Here is a 24,901-nt window from a genome sequence, read left to right as displayed (position 1 = left end):
CATGGTCAACATCAGTTCCACCCACGTCTGTCCCTCCATTAGCTGATGAGCAGCTGCTCAAGGTCACAGGCTGGCTCGTGTTTGTCTCACACGATGCCTGCTACATGCAGGTTACTCAGAAAAGTGATGGTAGAAAGAAAAGAATGGATGGATAAGCCTGTGAGTTCAGGCTCTTGGCGTCAGACACTACCTGCTCTTCCATCACAGGGGTTTAGGCAGAGCAGAGTGATCAAATATGAACGTGTTTTTCCACCAAGCCTCCGCTTGCCCTTTGGGAAAGCTTATGCTGGTTAGAAAGCTGTCAGTTACAGTTTCTGCCCAAAGCTGGCACGATGGGTCAACCCTTGGGTTGAATGCTTCCTAGATAAGCCCTGGCAAAAGTTGGTAGATGATTCAGCTGCCTCAGTTCAGTTCAGTCGCTCAGTGGTGTCCAACTCTTTGCGACCCCATGAATCGCAGCACGCCAGGCCTCCCTGTCCATCACCAACTCCTGGAGTTCACTCAAACTCATGTCCATCGAGTTGGTAAAGCCATCCAGCCATCTCATCCTCTGTCATCCCCTTCTTCTCCTGCCCTCAATCCCTCCCAGCATCAGGGTCTTTTCCAATGAGTCAACTGTTCGCATGAGGTGGCCCAAGTACTGGAGTTTCAGCTTGAGCATCAGTCCTTCCAATGAACACCCAGGACTGATCTCCTTTAGGATGGACTGGTTGGATCTCCTTGCAGTCCAAGGGACTCTCAAGAGTCTTCCCCAACACCACAGTTCAAAAGCATCAATTCTTTGGCACTCAGCTTTCTTCACAGTCCAGCTCTCACATCCATACATGACCACTGGAAAACCATAGCCTTGACTAGATGGACCTTTGTTGGCAAGGTTAATATCTCTGCTTTTCAATATGCTATCTAGGTTGGTCATAACTTTTCTTCCAAGGAGTAAGTGTCTTTTAATTTCATGGCTGCAGTCACCATCTGCAGTGATTTTGGAGCCCCCCAAAATAAAGTCTGACACTGTTTCCACTGTTTCCCATCTATTTCCCATGAAGTGATGGGACCGGAGGCCATGATCTTAATTTTCTGAATGTTGAGCTTTAAGCCAACTTTTTCACTCTCCTCTTTCACTTTCATCAAGAGGCTTTTAGTTCCTCTTCATTTTCTGCCATAAGGGTGGTGTTATCTGCGTATCTGAGGTTATTGATATTTCTCCTAGCAATCTTGATTCCTGCTTGTGTTTTCTTCCAGTCCAGTGTTTCTCATGATGTACTCTGCATAGAAGTTAAATAAGCAGAGTGACAATATACAGCCTTGATGTACTACTTTTCCTATTTGGAACCAGTCTGTTGTTCCATGTCCAGTTCTAACTGTTGCTTCCTGACCTGCGTATAGGTTTCTCAAGAGGCAGGTCAGGTGGTCTGTATTCCCATCTCTTTCAGAATTTTCCACAGTTTATTGTGATCCACACAGTCAAAGGCTTTGGCATAGTCAATAAAGCAGAAATAGATGTTTTTTTCTAGAACTCTCTTGCTTTTTTGATGATCCAGCAGATGTTGGCAATTTGATCTCTGGTTCCTCTGCCTTTTCTAAAACCAGCTTGAACATCTGGAAGTTCACGGGTCACGTACTGCTGAAGCCTGGCTTGGAGAATTTTGAGCATTACTTTACTAGCATGTGAGATGAGTGCAATTGTGCAGTAGTTTGAGCATTCTTTGGCATTGCCTTTCTTTGGGATTGGAATGAAAACTGCATCATTCAGCTGCCTCAGTAAACCCCAAAAGGCCAGTGATTACCTCAGCTTCTTCAATCTGCAGAGAGACTCCAGGCAGCAAAAAGAGCATGGACTTGGTCTTCTCATTTCCACTACAAGCACCTTGCTGCCTAACCCATGCCACACCTATACTCTGTCCTGGCTGTGGGTCCAACTCGGCTCCCAGGAGCCTGTAGTTGGGCAGCAGATGACACTGATGGACAATCAGAACAGAGTTCTCAGAAACAGCAAAGTTCCTGGTCTTAGGTCCACGTTAATCTGGGTTATGATTTTGAATTTCCAGAGTCAGAAGTGTTTTTGAATAATTGACGTTATTGCTTGGGAATGACTTGCTTGGTTCTTTCAAATGGGTGAGAAAGGACAAAAAATAATAGGGGCCAACTCTGACTGGGCTGATAGGGCCTGCTGGCTCCACATGTGGGTCCCCCAGCCTCAGCACTCAGTTGTAGGAGACCCTCCTGTCACAGGCTAAGAGGAGAAAGCATGAAGGCAGTGCCATGCTGGAAGCCTGGCCTAACCTGCTGGTAACCAGATGCTGTGGTGACTTTGATGGGAAGGGTGGGGGCTGAGTCATACTCACTTGACAGTGACTTTATTGCAGAGGAGGCTACTAAACAAGGAAATGGGATGTGGGAAGACGGGGAGGGCTGGCATTTTCTGCCTCCCCTGGACCCCTAGTGGAGCCACCTGGCCAGAGCCTGTGGATTCCAGACACCTGCACCAGCTCCAGCCTCCTGTCTCCTAGATTAGGGGGTCAGTCCAGGAACCCTCTGGAATTTGGCACGATTTAGTGAGTACGGTGGACTCTGCAGAGAGGGAGTCGATGAAGTTGCCAAAGAGTTCTGGGACGCCAAAGGTCAAGTCGCTGTCAGATTGGTCCTGAGTGACCTTATACATCACAGTGGGCTGGGGTGGGCCAGCTGGAGAACAGTTCATAGGCTGATAGGAGTGGTCCAGAGGTGAACACTGACCGCCCTCGAGAGTCACAGACTCCTGCGAGGAGCTCCTGAGAAATGAAGTCTAAAGCAGAGTGGGACTGAGTACGCAAGCGGTGGGTGTGGCCTCCGCTAAGGGAGGTGCCATAGCAGGACAGGGCAGGGGCTGGCCATTTGCGGGATGCGACAGGAGGGACAGTGGGCCTTTACTGTTCTCTGTCTCTCTCGAGGCCCAGTCGCTCCTGACGACCACGTGTTTCTAAGGCATCAGTTCCTCTCTGGAGGAGAAGGGAAGGCCCTGCATGTGCTCTGTGACTCTGCGTTGCTGTTAAACCCCTAAAGAAAGGACAGGCTCTGCCCCCAAGAGTGTGCTCTGTGGCTAGGCCGCCAGTTAGCCCGCTGTGTGTTACTGTTTGCAGTGATGCGAATAATCTGAGAATGAATGTGTGTTCTCGCAGTCCAGTACAGTGGCGGCACTCCGCCCACTGTGTCATCAGCTGAGTGTGGTCTGGCGGCGTGCCTTTGCGGCCGGGTGCCGGTCTCATCGCTGACCAGCGCAGCTGGTCTGTTGAGGGGCATGAGCCCTGTCCTTCCCTGGGGGTGCCCTTCTTCTCAGCTTGGCCCTCCTAGTGAGAAGAGAAGCTCTAAGAGGTGAGATGTGGTAATTGTTGAGCAGGCCCTCCCGTCAGACACGTACGTGTACCACAGATCTCAGAGCTGGGGCAGGCAAGCTTTGGCTTACTGGTTAGAGGCTGACAGAGGGGTCTGGGAGGTGGCAGTCATGAGGGTGAGGAACTGTGAGGGAGGCGCTGGGACTGTGGGCAGGGAGGAGAGAGGAGATGGGGGCCTGGAGTCAGAAGTCGTGGCAGTTGGTCAGGAAGACCATTCATTCTTCAAGATAAAATTGTTTAAAAATCCCGAACCCTCAAGCAGTGTTAGAGCTCCCCTGTAAATGCACTTGGGGTGATTAACAGTGATCAGGATGGACATCTCTACCACAGCTACTGGAACAGCCAGCCTGTCCACCTTCTGTGCAGTGGCATAAAGGGCCGGGGCTCTGCAGCGGCTCCCTCTGGGTCTGCACTTGATGCCAGTTCCTGGGACCTGACACTTCACAGAACCTTCTGTTCTGATCTTCTTGATCCAGCACTAAGTGCACCCAGTTGTAAGCATGCTGGGCCCCTTTTTATTTAGTTCAGACCGGAGTTTTTATTTCCACAACATGTCTTGTCTTGTTGAAAAGACACAGTGGATTTTCAGGTGTTGGCCTTGCAACCAGAAGCCTCCGGGTACAGAGCTCCCACTACGCCTTCCAATGGAGGGCTTCCTGGGGACTATCAGGAGACGACAGGCACTAATATAGCCCCTACTGTGCTGAGCCCAGAAAAGGATGCAGTGTGTACCATGCGTACATGGATTTTTAGGTTACATCCTAGGGATACCCACCTCATGCGAAGAGTTGGTTCATTAGCAAAGACTCTGATGCTGGGAGGGATTGGGGGCAGGAGGAGAAGGGGACGACCGAGGATGAGATGGCTGGATGGCATCATGGACTCAATGGATGTGAGTCTGAGTGAACTCCGGGAGATGGTGATGGACAAGGAGGCCTGGCGTGCTGTGGTTCATGGGGTCGCAAAGAGTCAGACACGACTGAGCGACTGAACTGAACTGAACTGAGGGATGTTCTGTCTCCCACAAGATGCAAGAACCCAAAACAATGAGAGTAGAGCAGAGCTGAATGACCTGGAGGATGCATGCTGATGGAAGGTAGAGGCATTGCCACATGTCAGGCACTGTCTGAGCTCAGAGCCCTGGGCTGGGGGGTGAGATTCATCAGGGGGTGGAGGGGGGTGGGCGGAGCAGTCAGCACAGTCCTCGTTCTCAGAGAGCTTATCCCAGGGTTGATCTTCAGGCACAGACCTCAGATTCAGTGATCACAGCTTCAGAGAACAAGAGAGATTCTGACTCCCCAGGATGGGAGCTGCAGGTGAGGAGGACCTGCAAAGAAGCCATCAGGGCTTTGGCATTTGAGCTGAGCCTGAAGGAGGAAGTGGATGTGGGCAGGTGGTATAGGGTTGGAGGTCGCAGAGGCCTCCGGGGGTCTGCAGGATGGAGAGGAGCCCTCTCAGCCTGGAGGATACAGAGGGAGAGGAAGACAGAGATGGAGAGAAAGAGGAGCCTCTTGAGGGGTTGATGCTGCTCTAGGGGACAATGGGAGCCTCAGCCATCATCACCCTAGCTCAGTGCTCCTCCCCCGTGAGACCTTGCCTGCACTGACCCCCCGCCCGCACCTCTGTACCTGAACCGTGTGCCTCGCCGGCCTGTCTCCCTGTAAACCTTCGTGTCCCTTTGACAGAGAGCTCTGTGAGGACTTCCTTTCAGCACATGCCCTCTGCAGTACTTGGACTGGTGAGGAGGGGCAGGGATACTGGTTTGTTTCGAGGGCACACAGTGAGAACGTGAAATGCCGGTCATAGTGCTCAAGGCGGGGAAAAGGAAGTGGGGTGGTTGGGGACCCCACGCAAGAAGTAGGAGGGCCTTCTCCCTCAGCTTGGGGTTTTGGCTCTGGGTGCCAGGGCAGGGTTGCCACGTGCCTCCCTCTTGTTTGTCCTGCAGGTATGTGGCTTGGTCCAGTGCCGCCTAGGACCAAGATCTGCATTGTGTGTGCGTGCATGCGTGCGTGTGTTTGCGAGTGCGTATGGACTCTTTCACACATTCAGGTGCCCTGCCCCACATCCCTCTCCACCAGTGGACGGTGTGGTCACTTCCCTTTGGCTCCTGGTTTCTATGGGTGCTACGGGGCCTGGGTATGTCCCCATGTGGTCGGCATGGCGTCTCCTTCCTACATGCTCATGAACGTCTGCCCCCGCCTGCTCTGTCCAGGGGTACTTTAGTGACGCCTGGAACACCTTTGACTCCCTCATCGTAATCGGCAGCATTGTAGACGTGGCCCTCAGCGAAGCCGACGTGAGTATGTGCCCGCCCGGGGCGCCTCCCGTCCTGTCTCTGTCTGCACACCCACCCCACCCTGCACTGCATCACCTGGACAAGTCACAGAGCCCGATCGCACTTGATCCAAAACCGGGAGTTTGCTAGGGAGAGCGTGGAAAAGAGGCCTTTTAGTGTAGAACTTGATCCGCAGGCCTTTTGAGACACAAATCGTCTTTGGCAGGACTGCCGATGGTGCAGTAGGCAGGGCAAGACAGGGACTTGCGACTGTTTTTATTTGCTGTGTCAGAAGTGATTTCCAAAATGACGTACCTAGTATATTTTTATTTTAGGGCGATTTTTTAAGTAGCCAAGTGGCTCCGTGCTAGAATGTTCCCCTTTTATAACACTGTCCTTTTCTTCTTTTTTTCCTGTTGTGCTTCCTCCCTTCTGTGGCTTCTGGCTGCTTGCCTAACAGCACTATTTCACTGATGCATGGAACACTTTTGATGCCTTAATTGTTGTTGGTAGCGTCGTTGATATTGCTATAACTGAAGTGAATGTAAGTAGCCAACTTTGTGTCCTATAAACCTAATTGTTTTCATTAAGTCTAATGTGGACGAGACCAGAAACCCTCCCCCACGCGCCTCTACACACGTTTAGAAATTCACGCACACATTTGTTCCAAGGGCTTCCTTGGTAGTTCAGGTGGTACAGAATCCACCTGCAACGCAGGAAACCCCAGTTTGATCCCTGGATTGGGAGGATCCCCTGGAGAAGGGAATGGCTACCCACTCCAGTATTCTGGCCTGGAAAATTCCATGGACTGTATAGTGTATGGGGTCATAAACAGTCAAGACACAACTGAGCAACTTTCACTTTTGTTCCAAAAAACTATTTTCCCTCCCGCCCCCATCCCCTTCCCCTGAATGACAGTGGGGAAGTAAACACGGAATTGCCATTTTGGAATGAAAACGTGATTAGTAAAGACCTTAAGATGTTAGGGGCTGGGAGTTGATTGTGTGGGTATGTGAGCGTTGCCACCTGGTAGCTGTCTGACCTTGGCAAGGCCCCTAGCTGCTTCATGCCTCAGTTTTTCCAGCTGGAAAACAGAGTTGATAATATGAGCCCTGGGGCCCACCGTGGTTCTGTGGAGGCACAGGAGAGAAACCCCACAGCCGTGCCCTAGATATCCTCACCTGTACCCTGCCCTACTGGTGACACTGGAGAACGTCCCCATACTAGCTCCCCAAGTAGTGATGCAGATCAAAGGCAGCCCCAGGCCAGGCAAGGGGGCTCTCAAATGTATCAGGAGAGGGTGTCAGCGCTCCTGTGTTGCACCCAGTTGAATCCTGTGTTGGGGAGCAGTGCGGTAGATGGAGTGACACCTCCCCACACACCCTTTAGGAAACATCCAGAGAACCCTCCTCAAAACTCAGAGGCTCCAAAAAAAGGGCAGCACCACCTCCCACTGGCCCCTCTGGGATCTGACCCATGCCTCGATCAGGAGGGCCTGTTGCAGGCAGAACTGGCCCTGCCCGCCTGGTCGGTCCCCAGTGCATCGGCAGGCCTCTGTGGGTGTCAAGCGTGTGTGCCAGGTTGCGTGGAGCCCTTTGCAGGGATGGGTGGAGCATGGGGTGGGTTGCTGTGTGCTGTGCGGGGATTCCTGCTCCATGGTGCCAGCCTGACCCTCTGCCCCCGACGCCTGGCTGGGAATGGGTTGCCATGCTTTGCCTGGCTGACATCTGTGGGATCAATCGTATGGTCCATCCTGGTGCCCAGATAGCCTCTACCAAATAAGGAGAAGGAGATCTCTGTATGCCACTGCTTTGGGGGCCAGGCTGATAGTAGAGTATAGAGGAGTGGACCACTGGATCTGGGCCTCAGTTCCCTCATGGACTCACCAGGGTGAATGATGTCTGCCTTCCCTGCTTCGTAGGTACATTGCAATGATAAAATGATAGGAGTATTTATGAATGTACTTGCTAAAAAAACCCCAAAGTGTTAGGGAGATACAGCATCATTACTTTAAATGTAGGTTTTCCTTGTAATAATAAGGGAAATGAACTGTAAGACACTACCATGTCCTTGAGGATGTGAGTTAAGCCTCGTGACACTCAGCTTCATGCCATGACCAGGTAGTGAAACGGTATGTTGTTAGACTTAGGTACATAGATCCGCCAACCTCCATAAGCTTAGATGTCTATAAATTCCACTTTATGTGAAGTACTCCCCGAGTCAGGTATAAAATTGCCATTCCTCATGTGTAAATTATGCTTGGTTATAAAATAATCTGATGCTGGGAGAACAGCAGGACCCTCCCTGTGTGGCCCTGGGCTCTCTTCTCAGTTTACGACCAGACATCTGCCTGCCTAATCATCTCACCACATGCAGCACTTACAGCCTCCATCAAAGAAAACTTACGTGAACATTCTGGAACCAGACCCTTAAGTCAGAGATGGTCTCTAATGCAAGTGAAAATATCATAAATGATACTTTGAGCAGACCTCCTTGGAGCGCTGTCGTGCAGGTGGTGGAGTTCATGCTTTGTTTCTGTGCGCCAGGATGTGGCCAAGGTCTGTGCACCAGGTGGGCAGCCCGACTGCGTAATGCCTGACCCCCGCTCTGGTGCACCCGCAGAAGCACAGCAGCTTCCTGGTTGCCTCACCGCGTGCTGGGGCTGAGCCCACTGCACCTTCCATCTGGTTCAGCCCTGCTCAGCGGTGTCTCAGACGTATCCTCCTTCACCTTGCATTGGTCAGGAAAGCCCCAGGTCTATAAAAGCCCACAGACCATTTTGTAGTTAGCCTTTGACTTGGGGGTGTCTGTGCAGTACAGGCTTTCATTGACATTCCATCAGGCTTTCAAAAATCACACCGGTTAACATCCTTGTACTGTTTTTCAGTAACTGTGACCTTTCCCCTAGTCAGATGGAGCCTGAGACCAAACCTCCCTGAGCCGGGAGCAGTGCCAGTTCAACGCCCTGGGCCAGTAGGAGACCTTAGGGGGCCTCAGCATTTCTGTGCTGGGCCTCCTTGTAGAAGGGATGCTCACGGCCACCTTCTCATTTACTCAGTCCTTCATCACATCTTTACTGGGCATCTGTGACCCGCAGGCCACAACACAGAGACAAGAGAGACTAGGTGTCCGTAACCTCTGGTGACATAACTCTCCCAGTGTAACCGGTGGCTCCTCCAGCCTGCCCTCTCCCACGCCGATTTCCGCAGGGAAGCAGCACACAAGATTTCCCTGGTGGCCTGTCCCTCGCACTCCTGACGCAGCTGAGCGTGAATATTCTTGGTCCATCGTTGGCTGTTTTTAGCTGCCATAAGTCATCATTTTTTGCAATGTTTAATTTGCTGTGCTGTCTCTCCCAAGCCCTGTTGATCTTTTCTGTTGCCTAATTGATTTTCATGTTGGTTTTGTTTTTAGAAAATTGTAGCGGCAAGTATATATAAACATATATACGGTGAAGTCGTTAAAGCAAAAGCACTCAAAAGACTGTATTCTTGTCTTTGGCTTCCCCACCTTTGGTTTTCGCTGAACTTCACTGGAGTGCTGTGGGTTGCGGTCATCTAAACTGTTTGCTGTGCCCTGTTTTGTGTCTCCAGCCTGGCACCTGAGCTGGGGCCATCTTGGCCAGTCACACTTGGCTCTGTGACAGACCAGCGTAGTCACAGCATGAGTTGATCTGACCTGGAAATGAGAAATCGAGCCTGCATTCGTGTTCTTTGTGCAAACAGTTTGGATGGCCCTTTCCGTTGTCCTGCTTGCATGCTCCCTGAACCCTCCTCATCCTGCCCCCTCCTCCCCAACACCCACCCAGCCACAGTCGTGGTTTGAGAGCTCTCATGGACTTGTCTTCATCACAGTTGGTCATCACATCATCAAGCTGCTAAAATGTCAGATGAGGACTGGCGAGCTCTTTTTTGCTCTTTTTTTGATGCCTGTTTGTTCTTGAGTGGAGAAATGGCCCAGCTTCATATTCTCCATAACCCAGAGAATGGCTGTCGCTGACATTTAGACTTGGCCTTTATCGTTGCTGCTGGGGAGGCAGCACACGTGTTTAGAAGCCATGTCTGCATTGTTGGTACTCAAGAGCAACAGTAGGGAGCTCACTCCCAGGCACCTCAGAACTGTCACTGACTTGTCGTGGACCCAGGGTGGACTAGGTGACCCACAGCTATCCTCAGTCTCTTGTTCTGAATCCACAGTCAGGTTGCTCAGCCCTCCATGCTGTATGCTCACACTTTTCCAGGAACCAGGTAGCTGGTTTCTGGAGATAGACTTAGCAATCCCCAATACAGAAGCCTTCCATGCCAGAGGTGTTACCTGTCAGGTCAGAAGTCAGAGGCTCCCCATAGGAATTCCCCAGGATGCTTCAGGGTAACTGGTTTGCTGGGATGCTGGCTTGCTTCCTGTCTGGATTGGGAAACAACATCCTTTCAGCTTTTTTAGGAAAAGATGAGACTTAATGCATAAACGCAGGCTTCCCTAGTGGCTCAGCTGGTGAAGAATCTGCCTGCAATGTGGGAGACCTGGGTTCAATCCCTGGCTTGGGAAGATCCCCCGGAGAGGGGGACGGCTACCCACTCCAGCATGCTGGCCTGGAGAGTTCCATGGACTGTATAGTCTTACGGGGTCACAAAGCCTGAGCCATTTTCACTCTCACTTGGTTTGCTTTGTGTCTGGATTGGCAAATGGCATCCTTTCAGTGTTTTTTTTGTTTGTTTGTTTGTTTTTTTCAGGAAAAGATGAGACTTAATGCATAAATGCAGACTGCTCCCTATGCACTTGGGGAACTCAGGGCTCATTTGACTCCTGTAGCTGCAGAGGGGTTTGGCCTGGAGCCTACATCTCAAGAGCCTGCTTAGGAGCCCTGTGGGAAGGGGCTTTCCAAACCCTGGTGTATAGTTTGGCTTCCTAAGGCTGAGGGTCCATCCTCCTGTAGGGTTTCAGAATGAAGACTGGCATCCCAAAAAGGAGCTACCAAGGCCATCTAGCCCAGGGCCCAGGGTGGCACTGGAAACCCCTCTATTGAAGACTGACCGTTTAGTCCTCAGTGCTGACTGTAGAAGCTTCCTGGGGAGTGAGACCTTCCCTAGTGTCCTGGCCTCTAGGGGTGTCCTGTGGCTGATCCCAGGAGTCTAGCAGAGCGATGTCGTGCTCATGGTCCATTTATACCTGTCACCAGCTCCCTGGGTTTGTGAGCCTCCTCCATCCCTCGAAAGGAAGATGGGGATGGCCCTACTCAGTTTGCACTCATCTGAGTACTGAACCCGCATCAACCCCAGAAGAACCCATTGCTTAGCTGTAACAGCCTGTGTGGGCTTTTCTGGTGGCCCCACTCTGTGTGGCTGCCCCAGATCTAAAGGGAATGAGCTGTTGTGAGTGACAGGCTGAGTGGGAACCACCTGGGAGCTTTTAAAAATACCCAAAGCTTGGGCATACTTCAGGTCCTTTAAATAAGAATCTTTGGAGTGGGACCCAGGCATCAGAGTGTTAAAGATCCCTAGAGAGTTCCTATGGGTAGCCCAGGATGAGAGCTGGCCTGCCTTTTTCATCAGGCTAGCATTTGTAGTTTAGGGAAGCCATCCTCAGGGTCCCTCAGTTTGTAAGATATTTTGGCAACTTGCACTTTTCCCTGAGTGCTACTAGTGACGTCCTCCCTGCCCAGCATAGCATGTGGGGGCTTGGGAGTGGTGTCCCAGGCTGCTCTGGGGATGCATGCAACCTGGTGTGCCGTTTGCCCTGTGCTTCCATTCTTGCATGTCATGATGCCTCGTCCCTCCACAAATGCTATCTCTTCCTCTTCTTTGTTGTTTTTTTTTGAACAAGACTACCCATGGTTTCATGTTCGTAGCCCAAGATCTGACATACTTCAGAGACAGCAGTTGAAAAAGAGACGTACGCTTCAAAAATCCGTTTGGCAGCTGACTTTCCCATGTCACCAGCAGGGTGTACAAGCTCTGTCATTCTTGGAGCAGGCTAGGGAGGGGTCAGCCAGGTCCCTCCTGGAGAGGCTTGAGCCAGGTCATGGCCAAAAAGAGTGTGGTCCCCAACCGCCAGCCTTTTCTTCTCTTGCAGGTCTAACGTGACTTTGCAAAAGTATGCCACAGAGTGTTGTCTTGTGCACACTCTGGTCTCCTTGAGCACACACACACATGCACATACCACCTCACAGGCCAGCTGTGTGGGTGAGACTGGAGCCCCCTGCACATCCCCTGAGGGAGATGGTGTGGGAAAGCAGGAGAACTTTGGTAAACGAAGTCCTTCATTTGTGAAAGTCATGAGTTAAAAAGCATCATCTGTCCCTTTAAGGAGATACAGTCTCTTTTGAGGTGAGATAATAGAAGGAATGTAAAAAGAGCATCCCAGCTGAAGCAGGGACCTCTTTCTAACCCCACTAGAACCTGTTAGTCCTGGCTTCATAATCTCATTGTTGAATTTCAATTGTAAGGTGTTGTGCCCAAATACCGTATATTTTATGAATTTTACAGAGTTTTAGTTTTGGTCTTCGGAGGCAGCTGTAAACAAGAGTGAGCCTTCAAAATGGAGTTTTTCCTCTCGTGGTATCTCCAGGGAGGAGAACCCAGCTGATTGCTGTGTGCATCCAGGCGTGCACGCACATCCCTCACCTGTACAGACACGCCATGCAGAGAGGCTCCCTAGAGGCCTGGAGAGCGCCCAGCGTTCATGGCCCCCCAACCAGAAGAGCCCCCTTCCTGTGCTGGCTGCCGGGTAGCCCGGCCGCTTCAGCAGAGGTGACCCCACTGGAGGGAAGGCTGGTACTTCCCAACCCTTGTTCAGCCATCGTTGTTGAATTTGAAGATGCCTCCTGATATTTGTGAGTTAGCTTAGAACCTCTTTGCATTCTCATAATCACTTACTGGACCTCTGATAAGTGCCAGACACTCTGCTGGGCACTGACTGGAATGAGGTGAGTCCCCTGCCCCCGGGGGCTCCTGGCCTGAGTGGGGAGACAGGTGAGCACAGGGCAGCAGGGGCTGGGATTCTGCACCCTGGGGACCAGAGCCCACCCAGACCCCAGATGAGGCAGTGCTGAAGAAGCCCAGGGCACGCTGGTGCTAGGCGGCTTCTTCCCAGGAGTTGTCTAGAGCCGAGCCTTCCAGTGGGGCTGTGACAGCTTCAGGGGGTAACCAGCCCCTCTCCTGTGTGCTCCGACTCAGCCCCACCCAGTTCTGTGGGCCTAGGAGCAGAGTGGAGTCTGGGAGGTTTGAGGACCACAGGCAGCTTCCACTCAGTTTTCCCTGTTTGGTAGAGTCATCCTGTTCCCCAGGGTTAGGAGTGGCTTCCCTCAGAGCAGTTCATTCCTCAGACCCACAACCCCGACTAAGAAAATAGAATCCCACCCTGCATTTCTGCGTGTGGGGACCCTGAGGTCTTGCAGCATTATCTTTAACTGGATGTCTGTCAGCCTTGGAACATCACGTCCTGGGGTGTGGATTGGCAAGGAGTGTGTCCGAGCTTGCGTCAGTGGCTGCCCGGCCTCAAGTCCAGCCCCAGGCAGTGCCGTGGCATTTCCTCAGGGAGGGAGCACGTGGGTTCTCCTGAGACACAAACTACAGAGTGTTTAAAAGTGGGGAGGGGCCGTTCTCCTGAACCCCAGCTTCCTTCCCAGCTCATTAATGCATTTTCAATCTTTGATTTCTTAAAGCCAACTGAAAGTGAAAATGTCCCTGTCCCAACTGCTACACCTGGGGTAAGATCAGTGACTAGTCCCCAGGGGGCTGGGTCTTTCCCTTGAGTTTATTTGGCCATGTCGAGTTCTCCACTAGTTGTTCTGTATTCTCCATGATTGTCCTTCCAGAACAGTGTCTGCAGTGGTTTGCATTCATCATCAGTGTCCAGTACTCTTGACCAGCCCGGCGTCCTCCTCTTAACACTCTAGACCACGTGGACATGCATGTGCTGTGTGGACGCAGTTTTCCAAAGCCCTGTGTTGTTAGCATGTAACTTCTCCTTTCATATCATGCTTTGTAAGGTGCAAAGGCCCTAGAAACACATCTTTAATTCTTACCTCTACCACCTCTGCGTGCATCTGTTGCTGTTTTTCTGAAAGTGTTGCATGTTCTACTTTCCATTGGGTTTGACCTCTCCATGATAACCCTTCAGAACTCTGAAGAGAGCAATAGAATCTCCATCACCTTTTTCCGTCTTTTCCGAGTGATGCGATTGGTGAAGCTTCTCAGCAGGGGGGAAGGCATCCGGACGCTGCTGTGGACTTTTATTAAGTCCTTCCAGGTAAGAGCCATGCCAGGGGCTTCTTTGTCTTTGAAGATCATGTGTAAGTCGGCGGTTGTCCCCTTTCGTGGAGGATCCACCCTCCCTTCTGCAGGACCACTGTGACCATCAAGGTCCATGGAGGACATAAAACGCGGAAGAGACCTGCCCAGCATTGCTTGGGAAAATCACTTAGGATGACTTGCTTAAGGAAGCAGAAGAAAGAGCAGTAAGGACCCACAGCTGAGAGCTCTGCGGCATTTCCAGGACGGACAGAGATACAGGGTTCCACGCCCCGCAGTCCCCCCCAGGACACCCGGGGTGAATGGTGATGTCTGAGAGAGGGAGAGTCCCAGCCGATCCCTGGAAGCGTTGTAAGGCTGCCACAGTCCAGTCCGGTGGCCGATCTGTTGATAGATACAAAGTCAGAGACCAGCTGGCCTGGGCCAGCACACCATCCCTCATCCTGGGTTATCCTGTGCCTGGCAGGATTGCACAGTGGAGGGCATCTAGGTATAAGCCAGGCCCCTTCGTCAGCTGTACTCTCCAGGCTATTCCAAACAGACCCTAGCTTCTCCTGTACCTTCCGGCACCCCACACCAGATACTCCAGTCTTTGGGACTTACTCCACTGGGAGGGGCCCAGATTCTTATCCAGAGGTACACCACTTGGGGAGCTTGTAGATGCACACAAACATTAGAAAATAAGTCATGGATCTTCATTTCTTTATCTTTTGACAGTTTTTAATTCAAAAGCTATAAATGCTCACATTAACAAATGAAGTTATCCAAAGATACACAGAGAACAACCCACCCCCACGTCTCAAGTAACTGTTGTTAATGTCCGAGGAGACATTTTTCCACAGTGGGCAGATTTTTAACAGGTAAAGAGGAGAAGGTGTGCATCTGGGGAAGGAGGTCAGTCCAGAGATTTGAAGAAAATTCTCAAGTCCTGTTGGGGAAAATGAGGTGGTAGATGGAGCCAGGCTGTGGCTCTGAGAGAGGCAGGGACATTGGGGGTTCCAAGCAGGTGAGTTTAGATCTTGGAAAGGGATTAAAGCCTAGGCTGTTGTTATTAATGCAGAGCACCAATGTTTGTGACTGAGCTGCTATAAAGATAGAATGATTCATGCAATAATGTCATTCGTCCTTTTTAAAAAGGTTTTGGTCACTATAGATAAATTCATGTCATCAAGTAGCGGACCATAAAAATTGAGAAGCTGTGCCAACGAAATTCTTCAACACTTATCTAGGGAGAAAATGCATGTTGGTATGGCAAGGACAGCCTGAAACTAACCCTGTGGGGCTGTTAACCAGCCCAGCTGTCATGATGGTGCAGCTGCTCTGGGCCAAGCTGGCAGTCACAGACCCAGACCTGGCACAAGTCGGGAGGTTTTTAGCCAGTGGCTTTCAGATGACCTTTCTCAGATAGGAGGACAAGTGAAGGCTTTATGCATGTGAGCTTGGCCTTAACAATCTGGGCACCCCCTGGAGGCATGCTGAGCACATGGACGTATTCTGTCACCTGAGATGAGGAAGAAAAGCATTTGAGGATCCTTGGCTTAAAAGACCAGGAGTCTGTCTGACCTCACACCCATGCTTTTATTTGACGTTCCTAAGGAGAGGAACAGGCTTAGCCACCACAGGGCTAGCTCCTTTTCTTCCCTGTCCCAGCCCCCAGCTCTGTATTTCTTTCAAAGAGGATGCATTTTAGGAAAAGTGTCTTGCTTTCTACAGCCACAGCCAAAGAGTAATTCTTCCCCTCTGACCCAGTAATTCCACTCCTAACACTTCACTCTAAGGAAGTACTTCAGCAGACCCAAGGTGATTTTGCGTAAAGATGTTCCTTTGCAAAATAGCTGCTTGCTCCTGCTGCAAACACACCCACAAAAGAAGGAAGCAAGCAGTTTGGAAGCATTTTATCAATTACAGTAGTTTCACAAAGGAATCTAACAGTAAATTCAAGCATTATTGTGAGAGGTAACACTATTTAAGAGCAGGACACACTGCTGATGACCATGGCCAGCGCATTATGCCTGCAGCTTTGTAACCCGAGGTGTGTGGGCTGCTGTCCTCAGGGCTGAAGCTGTGCTGCTGCGCTGGGGTTTATTTACAAAGCTCTTCCTCACTACTGATGTCCTTTCAGTATAGCATGGAAAAGAAGAGAGGGTGTTCTCTACGTGGGCCTTCAGTTTCTCCCCTCCCTGCCCCCGAGCCATCGGTGCCACAGGGACAGGAGGCTCACACTGACCCAAGTGCCTCCTGTCTTCCAGGCGCTCCCGTATGTCGCCCTTCTCATCGCCATGCTGTTCTTCATCTACGCAGTCATCGGCATGCAGGTATGCTCCAGCCCCTCTCCCCTGGATCCCTTTGCTGCATTGCCCCAGCATGCTGCACTTGGGACAGGTGGACTGGAAAGGCAGGTCATGGTTTTTTAGCCAGGCTTGGCTGCTAAAGAGCAATAAAGTTGAGAAAGACTTGGCCCTGCAGGAGAGGGCTTGTACCAGCAAGAGCCCCAGGCTTAGAAGGGTGTGAGGAGGTTAGAACATGTCAGGGGAAGCTGGGTTTAGGGCTGTCCCCACCCCCGATCTGCGTCTGAGGAGAGCCAACTCATGGAGAAAACCCACAGTTGAGTGTAGCCACGGCAAGTGCAGCACTGAAAGAAGCCGTAATTGTCCTGTTCTCTGTACCACCATTGCTAAGAGGGTACTGAGTGATACCAAGGTCTGTTTATCATCTGAAAGCATTTCAGATGCTGGGGCTGAAGTGAACCATTCTCTTGCCTCAGAAGCGCCCCTCTAAAAAGAAGCATGCAAGCAAGCCCTTCTGTGACCTGGGGACTGCTCTCCAGCCCCTCGTGAGGTGTGAAGAGGGGCCAGGAGCTCACTAACAACTGAGCCCTAACATGAAGTGGCTGGGTTGGGGGCAGAGCCTCTGTGGGGAGAGGGAGATGGAGGAGTCTGTGGTCCTGGACACCCCCCACCCCGGGGTCTCTCTGCCCTGCTCTCCACTGGTTCAGGTGAGGGAGTGCTGTGATGAGGAGGAGGAGAGGTATTCCAGTGGCAGAGACATGGTGGTCCCTACTTCTGTGTTCTTAAAGCAGAGAAGCGTGTGCAAGTCACCAGGACTCACCAGGGTTTTTACTTGTTTATTTTTAATTGAGGGATAATTACTTTACAATCTTGGTTTGATTTCTGCCATACATCAACATGAATTAGTCATAGCTGTACACATGTCCCCTCCCTCTTGAACCTTCCTCCCACATCCCACCCTTTCGCACTGCTCTGGGTTGTTACAGAGCCCCGGTTTGAGTCCCCTGAGTCATACAGCAAATTCCTGTTGGCTGTCTATTTTACGTATGGCAGCATACATGCTCCCATGCTACTCTCTGCCTTCATCTCACCCTCTCCTTCCTCCACCACCGCCCTGCCCCCTGCCCTTGTCCGTAAGTCTCTTCTCTGGGTCTGCGTCTTCATTGTTGCCCTGCAGATAGGTTTATCAGTACCATCTTTCTAGATTCCACATCACCAGGGGTTTTGAATGAAGAGTCAGTGTCCTTGAGCCCCTGTATTTCAGCGGCTTTTGGTGCTCTGAGCCCTGAAAGGTCTTTTATGCCATAATGTCCTTGTGTAAAACTTAAGTGTTACAGAGAACTGCAAACCACATCACACATACCACCCTATGTTCACTGAAGAATCTTTGCTGGGCATCAGGTTCTTCCTAAATGTCAGTCTGCTTCTATAATCTCTGTGAGTGAAGCACTCAGTAACTTCGGGCCCTTACAGCCCAGCCCACCAGCCCCCATGCTTGTCCACAGCCTGTGTGGTCTGTCTGTCACACTCACTCTGGCTTCATCTCCTGGAGTACCCAGGCCATGTCGCTTCTGCTCCTTTGCAGGCCTCGCACCCTCTGCCTGGAGCACCCTTTGCCCTCCTTGTCGCCTGACTGGCTTCTCCTTACCCTTCAGTCCAATCCTTAACCTCCCTTCTGGAAGCCTTCCCTGGCACCAGCCCCCAGCCTCAGGGATCCCCTGAGCCTGTTCTGTGCTTCCCGTGGGGCTAGACCAGCCGAACCCCCATTGGGAGGGCTGCCTGTCTGGTTATTTCTGCAGCCCTTCCCCAGGGTAGGAACTTGCTGAGCTGAGGATGTGCCCAGTGGTTAGAACAGAGCCCAGCACATCTCAGTGGGATGAATCAAGTGCCAAGCAGTTTGGGTATTGACTGAACTTGAGTTCTAAATTCACATGTGGAGGGTTTTTTTTTTTCTCTCCATATGATAATTTTTTTTCTTTTTCCCCTAACAATTTCTCTCTCTAGATGTTTGGGAAAGTGGCCATGAGAGATAACAACCAGATCAACAGGAACAACAATTTCCAGACCTTTCCCCAGGCGGTGCTGCTACTCTTCAGGTGACCGAGTCCAGTCCCGAGCAGGTGTCTCTGGCTTTGGGCTCCAGAGCAAAAGAGGACCCGGGTTCTTAAAGCAGTTGGGTCCTGGTGGTTTTTTATATTTGTTTTGTATTCTTACATGGAAATGGTAGCATTTTAGTCACACAGGAATTTTGCTGGTTTTTGGTCATTCACATTGTGATTGGCTTAAGGTTCTCCGTTTGGGAGTGAATGAGTAGGTCTGCTGAGCCACTGGGAAGGTATAGAGTATATGCTCACACATGGGCGCATGCACTCAGACAACCAGGAAAATGAAAATTTAGCAGGAACATGGAAGCCTTTTGCACAGTCAGTGGGGAGCATCATGAGATGCACAGTTTCAAGCCATATGGGATTGTTTTTAACTCTTTTTAATAACTTGGTAAACAGAGTGCCTTGAAGTGTGAGAACTTTCTAGAAACCATACAAGTAATTCCTATTGACTTTAGTGACTGGAGAGCAAGTTCTTTGTAAGTTAGTTTCCAGTTCTTTCAACAGAATTGAACGGGGAATCTAATCAAGCTGTCAGATGTTAGGTCGCTAAAAATAATAATCATTTAAAAATTATAGTGTAAGTGTTTAAAAGAGAGAAGACAACAAAACAAACATCCCTTTATACGTAAAGAATTGATATGCTTGTATATAGTGGTTAATGCATATCAAAGGGAGTTTCAGCAGGTCCTCCACTTATTAATACAAGTTGCATTTGAAAATAAATAGGAATTTCAGTTTAGGAATTTTGACTAAATCAAGCTGCCTTCCTCCCAAATTACTTAGGTTTTGATCTAATTGAAAAATATTTTTTCTTAAAATTTCTTGAGGGTCTAAGCCTTATATGCCTTCTTTCTTTCTTTGCTTAATCCAAAAAAGGTGTGCGACAGGGGAAGCCTGGCAGGAAATCATGCTGGCCTGCCTCCCGGGGAAGCAATGCGACCCTGACTCAGATTACAACCCCGGGGAGGAGTACACATGTGGGAGCAACTTCGCCATCGTTTATTTCATCAGTTTTTATATGCTCTGTGCATTTCTGGTAAGTGATCGGAATTCCCTCACACACCCCTGCACTCCTCTCATAGACAGATATACATGTAGCATTTGAGATTCATACCAATGACATTGCCCCATCAAATAGCTGTGGGGTATCTTATGCTGACAAGCACTCTAGACTCCACTGGGCAGTTGAAGTTTCTGCCAAGTGAGGCCTGTGTTAATATAAGCACCTTTGTTGTAGTAGGGGTTTTGGTGCTCACTAACAGGCTTCACCACTCCGGCTTCTTAGGGCTGCTGGTTCTTTTATAAAAATCTCAAAGCCACTGCACATAGCAGTAACTTAAGACAGTGAGTTATTTGGTGCAAATTATAAAATTCCAGTGTGTTTCAAAAGATCAGACAATACCACCCCCACCACCCCAGGGACTATACCCAAACCATCTGTGAAACCTGGAAGCCTGCTTTTTCTTAATCATTCTTTAGAATGAAAGTTTTTCAGCCTCTCTGGGAGAAATGGGTCCAAATGTCTTGTGACCCTTATAATCAGGAAGCACTCACTAGGATTGAACCCAGGTAACCTCACTGCACCTGAAACTCCCCTCGATTGGCTTTTACAGATCATCAACCTCTTCGTGGCTGTCATCATGGACAATTTTGATTATCTCACCCGGGACTGGTCTATTCTGGGGCCTCACCATTTAGACGAATTCAAACGGATCTGGTCTGAATATGACCCCGAGGCAAAGTAAGTGGGAAAGAGTTCCATCTGGCTTGTGTGAGCTGTTTCTGGGTGTTGGCTGCGCTCCCTGGGGAGGGCGGGAGGGCCCACAAGCCAGGGTGGGTGTGCTGCCCTGCCCTCACGCTGCACTTCGCCTCCAGGGGAAGGATCAAGCACCTGGACGTGGTCACTCTGCTCCGCCGCATCCAGCCTCCCCTGGGCTTCGGGAAGCTGTGTCCACACCGGGTAGCCTGCAAGGTGAGCGTCTTGCTGGCGCGCCTGAGGCCTCTTAGGGGCCTCCCCGCTTCAGTTAGCACTGACTAACATGTTCTACGGAGCCTGCCATCAGGAGCTGGGGGTGCTGGGATGAGTGTTATGTGGTTGCTATCCTTGCGGAGCTCTTGAACGTATAACTCTCAAGTCACCCTTTCAGCCAATGGTAAGGTTAGGAAGGGAACTGTGTAATTTGTCACTGGTTGGGAGAAGGGAATGGTGACACTTGCATCAGGTTTGTCAGAGCGGAAAGAGCGTCACAGAGGGGCAGCCTGGAGAGCCCAGACGGGGAGGCAGGAGAACAGGGAGTGGCTGGTGTGGCTGGAACATGAGAGAAGGTGGCAGAGGCCTGAGGCCCCAGCTGAGCGTAGCTGCGCGGAGCCTCCTGCATCCTGCTGAGTCTCATAGAAGGAGCGTGAGTAGACGTCCATTCTAGAAGGTTGCCTCTAGGCAACAGAAAGGTGAACTGGGGACAGGAGAACGCCTAGGAGAGCTGTTGCATTATCTCCCTGCGACATATGGCAAGAGCCGGAGGGAGGGCAGTGGAGTGGGCATGGAGAGGAGGCGTTGGCTTAGGGGTCTGCTTAGGGAGTAGGATGGAGAGGCCTTGGTGGCCTGAACATCTCCGAGCTGGTGTGATAGTGCATGTGGTGACCCTCTGCTACCAGAGCTCCCTTCCCAGTGAGCATGCATCGAGTGGTGGCCTCTCAGGGGTGGATTCCATTCTCCTGCTAAAACCATACTCTGTCAGATGGGACTTGAAGCCATCTGCACCCCAGATTGAGGCTTGAACCCACACTCCCTGCCTTAGGAGGGGACTCGAACACACTGTCTCTTAGTTTAAACCACTCACCTGGGCTTATTGAAACTCAGGTTTTTTTGTCTTGATGTGGAAAGAATTCAGTATGAGGCAGAGTGGCTGGCAAAGAGTGAGTTTATTAGCATAGGATGCTTGTGAGAGATACAGGGGGCAGGCAGGGGAGCACAGCCCTGAGAGCAGAGAGGTCTAGGTTTTTATAATCAAAGGAAAAGTAGAGGAGAGAATATTCCCTTCCTCCTCATTTTTAGGAGATACCAAGGCTGATACCCTTAGTTCCTCTTTTAACCTTTTATGGTGTAAGCAGGACCATCATGGTGGTGTTTATAAATCATATGTTTACTAACAAAAGAGTGGTAATATATACTAAAACAAGGTAATTGATCTCAGGTTTTGGTATAATATCCCCTTCCACCTAGTTCTTTCCCCTTTCACCTATATCCCTGTCCTGGCTACATGCTGATGTGCTACTCTTCAGCTCCCTGCCTTGGTGTAATGAGACTCAGATCCCATATCTACTGTCTGGTACTTTACATGTGTACATTGTTGCTTGGTTACTGGGTTCTCTTGTTGAGTGACCAAAGGCTTGCAGCAGTCTCCTGAGCTCGCTTAGAATTCCCTTCTGTCTTCAGTGCCCTAGTGGGACTTTTAAGCTAAGAATTTAATTATCCTGCTCCATCCCCATCACCACCTCACCCCATTCCTGACGTTTTCCCATCAGACCATGCTCATCTCTGTGAGCTCTCCTCAAGATCTGGTTTCTTTCGGTAGAGTTCATGTCAGACCACCTGGAGTCAGCTGTAGAAACAGAAAAGGACCCCCCATGTTTTAGAGGAGAAATGTGGGGGTTTGTCTGTTGAAACTCTATCATGTAGAAATCCAGCCAGACTGTGCAACACCTGGTCCCCTCTTCCCACAGAGCTGATGGGATTCAGGGTCAGGGGTTCACTTTACCCTCACAGGGGTGCTAGGCTAGTCTAGACAGAACTGCAGTAAAGAGTGGAGTCTACAGTGTATTTCAGGCTTTCAGAGAAATCTGAGCCAAACTCATTGTGCTCTGCCCTGGAAGTCCAGAAAGCTCCATTGGCAAGTCCTTGGGCTCCTTGCCTGAGTCTTTGCTTCTCATCCTGGACTCTGGATGTCGGCACAGAGAGTAAGCCATGGATGTTGACTTTTTCCCATAGATTTCACAGTACCAGGCTCTTTTCTGCCTTCCAAGAACAAGATGAGTTCTAGCTCGTGGCTACTGTTTTATGTTTGCGTTTGCAGACCCTTTTATGTAAAGGATCTAAGGAAGGACCCGTGTGAGTAAAAGCGGACTACTTTGTTCTCTAAGGACAAAGCAGTTTGCTAATTCAGAAATTTATCAGGAGATGCAAGTAAATGTGCAGGCTGTCCAAGTAAATGGATGCGTTGGAGAAGAAAATGGCAACCCGCTCCAGTATTCTTGCCTGGAGAATCCCAGGGAGGGAGGAGCCTGGAGGGTTGTCATCTGTGGGGTCGCACAGAGTCGGACACGACTGAGGCGACTTAGCAGCAGCAGCAGTACTGTACTACACTAGGAATTCAGGTAGGGTGAATCCTGTGTACACAAGGTTGTAGTCCATTGATAGGGAGGAGGAAATTGGGACACTTTGTCAGCCGAAAGTAAGAAATGGGAAACTATTAGTAATTCTAAGTACCCCTTTTTTTTAGCACTTACACCTGCCAGGCACCCAGCGGAAGTGTCTATGCCCTTAGTGTCTATGCTGTCCTTTAACCCTTGCACAGCACTTGGCTCTGGGCGTGTCATCTGCATCAGCTGGGGCCAGAGAGGGTGTTTTCTCTCATCCTAGTCCTCTCAGGCTCTCAGTGCTAGTGTTACCGGGGTGAAGAGAGAGAAGACAGGAGCAGGACACTGGGGATCCAGCTCTGCAAGGCCAAACCCTCAGGGGAACCACATGGACTTGTACCAAACACTCCACAGTGGTGTCTCCAGGGAAGGGTCCTTGAAGGACTCTCCCCAAGTTAGGAAAAGTAATGGACTTCATTGGTTGAGGACCTTTGTCTCAGACTCTGTGCCTGGCTCATCATACCTGGTATATCATTTTACCCCCAAACAGCCTTAAAGATGTGCCCAGAATGGAGGCTTGACCCCAAGACATAGGGGAGCCAGCTGATGAGAAGGGGAGAGGAATGCATAAACAGTAGGGGACTAAACAGTTTTAAAAAAACAAAGCATTATCTTCTGAGTGCCAGCATTTGTGCTTCGTCATCTCAGAGCCCCTCAAATGGCAGGTGCCCCTCATTGACCATTAACTTGAATCAAGGAGCCATTAGAAAGGAGATGGAGAGAATAAACAGAAAATAAATGGAATGGACTGCAGCTGTCATCAGTTGTTTGCATTCTATCAAGGGACTTTTCTTGCTGTTTACAGAGACTAGTTGCTATGAACATGCCACTCAACAGTGATGGGACAGTCATGTTTAATGCAACTCTGTTTGCTCTGGTTCGAACGGCTCTTAAAATCAAGACTGAAGGTGAGTCCTCCCTGGAAGCAGGACAGGTGGGAGGAGAGGACGGGGAGGCCATATCCCACGTTGATTCTCACGTGGACCTCCTCTTGTCAGAAGGCCCCCCTCAGGGGGGCAGGGTGGTGCATGTAATCGGGATGTCTGTGCTGGGCCTGCTGGCCAGGCCAGCCTCCTCCACCTTTCTCTCCTCCCTTCATGCATCACCTTGTCCCAGAAAGCTGAGAGGTGACTCGCGCCACTGGCAGCTCTGGTGAGAACAGAGAGGCGTTGCAGGGGAAAAGAAACAAGGCTCATTTGCCTCTCTTGCATTTTGAATCCAGGCAACCTGGAACAAGCTAATGAAGAACTCCGAGCTGTGATCAAGAAAATCTGGAAGAAAACCAGCATGAAACTACTTGACCAAGTGGTCCCTCCAGCTGGTGGTCAGTGCAGTTTATTTCCTAAGTAGCTCTTGGCCAACATGTTGGTTTCAGTGCTAGTCTCCAGGAATCCCAGCGTGTTTGCAGAAGGCTTGAGGTACCAGCCAGAACATTGAGGCCAGCAGCTAAAGCAGGCCCTTATGGCCATCAGTGTAATGATTTGGGGTAACGTGAAGACCATCCCAGACAAAGGAGAGGCTTCAGTGAGAAGGAAACTGAGACGCAGATGGCTGAAGCAGGGGTTCTCTTGTGGGTGGAGGAAGTCATGTTAGGAGAGCAAGCTTGCGGCCTCAAAACCAAAAGCCTGTGTTTTTTTGTGGGGAGGGGGTTGCCCAAAATGAAGTACTTAAAACTAGTTTCCATATATCCTTCAACATATTGTTGAAAACTTCTCACAAAAAAAAAAAAGCTTTTGAGAAATGGTATTTTTGAAATGTTCTTACTAAGACTACATCTATTACCCAAATGTCCCTTTAATTAGAATTTAGAGTAGAGATGGAACTAACAGGCATGCTTATTTCTTTTTGTTGTTTATCATAAAATAACTGACTAAACTTTTCTCAGACTTATATATATATAACACACACATATATATATAATCCAGATACTGTTTTTCCATTTTTGTTTAAGTACACATTGACTTAAAAGTGGAGGTGGTTGTGTTTTGACTTTCATTTTCGAGTTTTAAAGGTGCAGGATCCGTCTGCTCAGTGCCAACACACCCGGCCTCTACCCCCCTCAGCCCCGGGTGTGTTAGAAATGTTTGGCGTGTTTTGTAACAAACTGGATTGCGTCACTCCCAATGGGGCTGGCTCAGGTCTGGAAGCTGAGTCTGGAACCTCAGGCCAGGACAGTGGCCTCTCCTTTTGAGAAAGT

At 50.1% G+C, this 24,901-nt stretch overlaps 1 protein-coding gene across 13 annotated transcripts in view; it reads left to right on the top strand.

The window, feature by feature from the left end:
* CACNA1D (calcium voltage-gated channel subunit alpha1 D) overlaps positions 1-24,901 on the top strand; it is a 525,137-nt gene that overhangs the window by 449,335 nt on the left and 50,901 nt on the right. For 6 of the 13 annotated variants that reach the window (XM_060402380.1, XM_060402379.1, XM_060402378.1 and 3 more), the window contains 9 exons: positions 5,581-5,664; positions 13,762-13,890; positions 16,142-16,207; positions 18,185-18,276; positions 19,165-19,324; positions 19,902-20,029; positions 20,164-20,260; positions 23,510-23,612; positions 23,927-24,028. In XM_060402380.1, the coding sequence (XP_060258363.1) occupies positions 5,581-5,664; positions 13,762-13,890; positions 16,142-16,207; positions 18,185-18,276; positions 19,165-19,324; positions 19,902-20,029; positions 20,164-20,260; positions 23,510-23,612; positions 23,927-24,028 (961 nt within the window). Of the gene's footprint in view, positions 1-5,580; positions 5,665-6,103; positions 6,188-13,303; positions 13,349-13,761; positions 13,891-16,141; positions 16,208-18,184; positions 18,277-19,164; positions 19,325-19,901; positions 20,030-20,163; positions 20,261-23,509; positions 23,613-23,926; positions 24,029-24,901 lie in introns of all 13 variants that reach the window. The other 7 variants (XM_060402383.1, XM_060402376.1, XM_060402384.1 and 4 more) reach the window with 4 other exon arrangements.

Source organism: Ovis aries, chromosome 19 (assembly GCF_016772045.2).
Source record: "Ovis aries strain OAR_USU_Benz2616 breed Rambouillet chromosome 19, ARS-UI_Ramb_v3.0, whole genome shotgun sequence".
Classification (NCBI taxonomy): Eukaryota; Metazoa; Chordata; class Mammalia; order Artiodactyla; family Bovidae; genus Ovis; species Ovis aries.
Note: the sequence above shows the minus strand (reverse complement) of the source record. Positions and strands in the feature narration are given on the sequence as shown.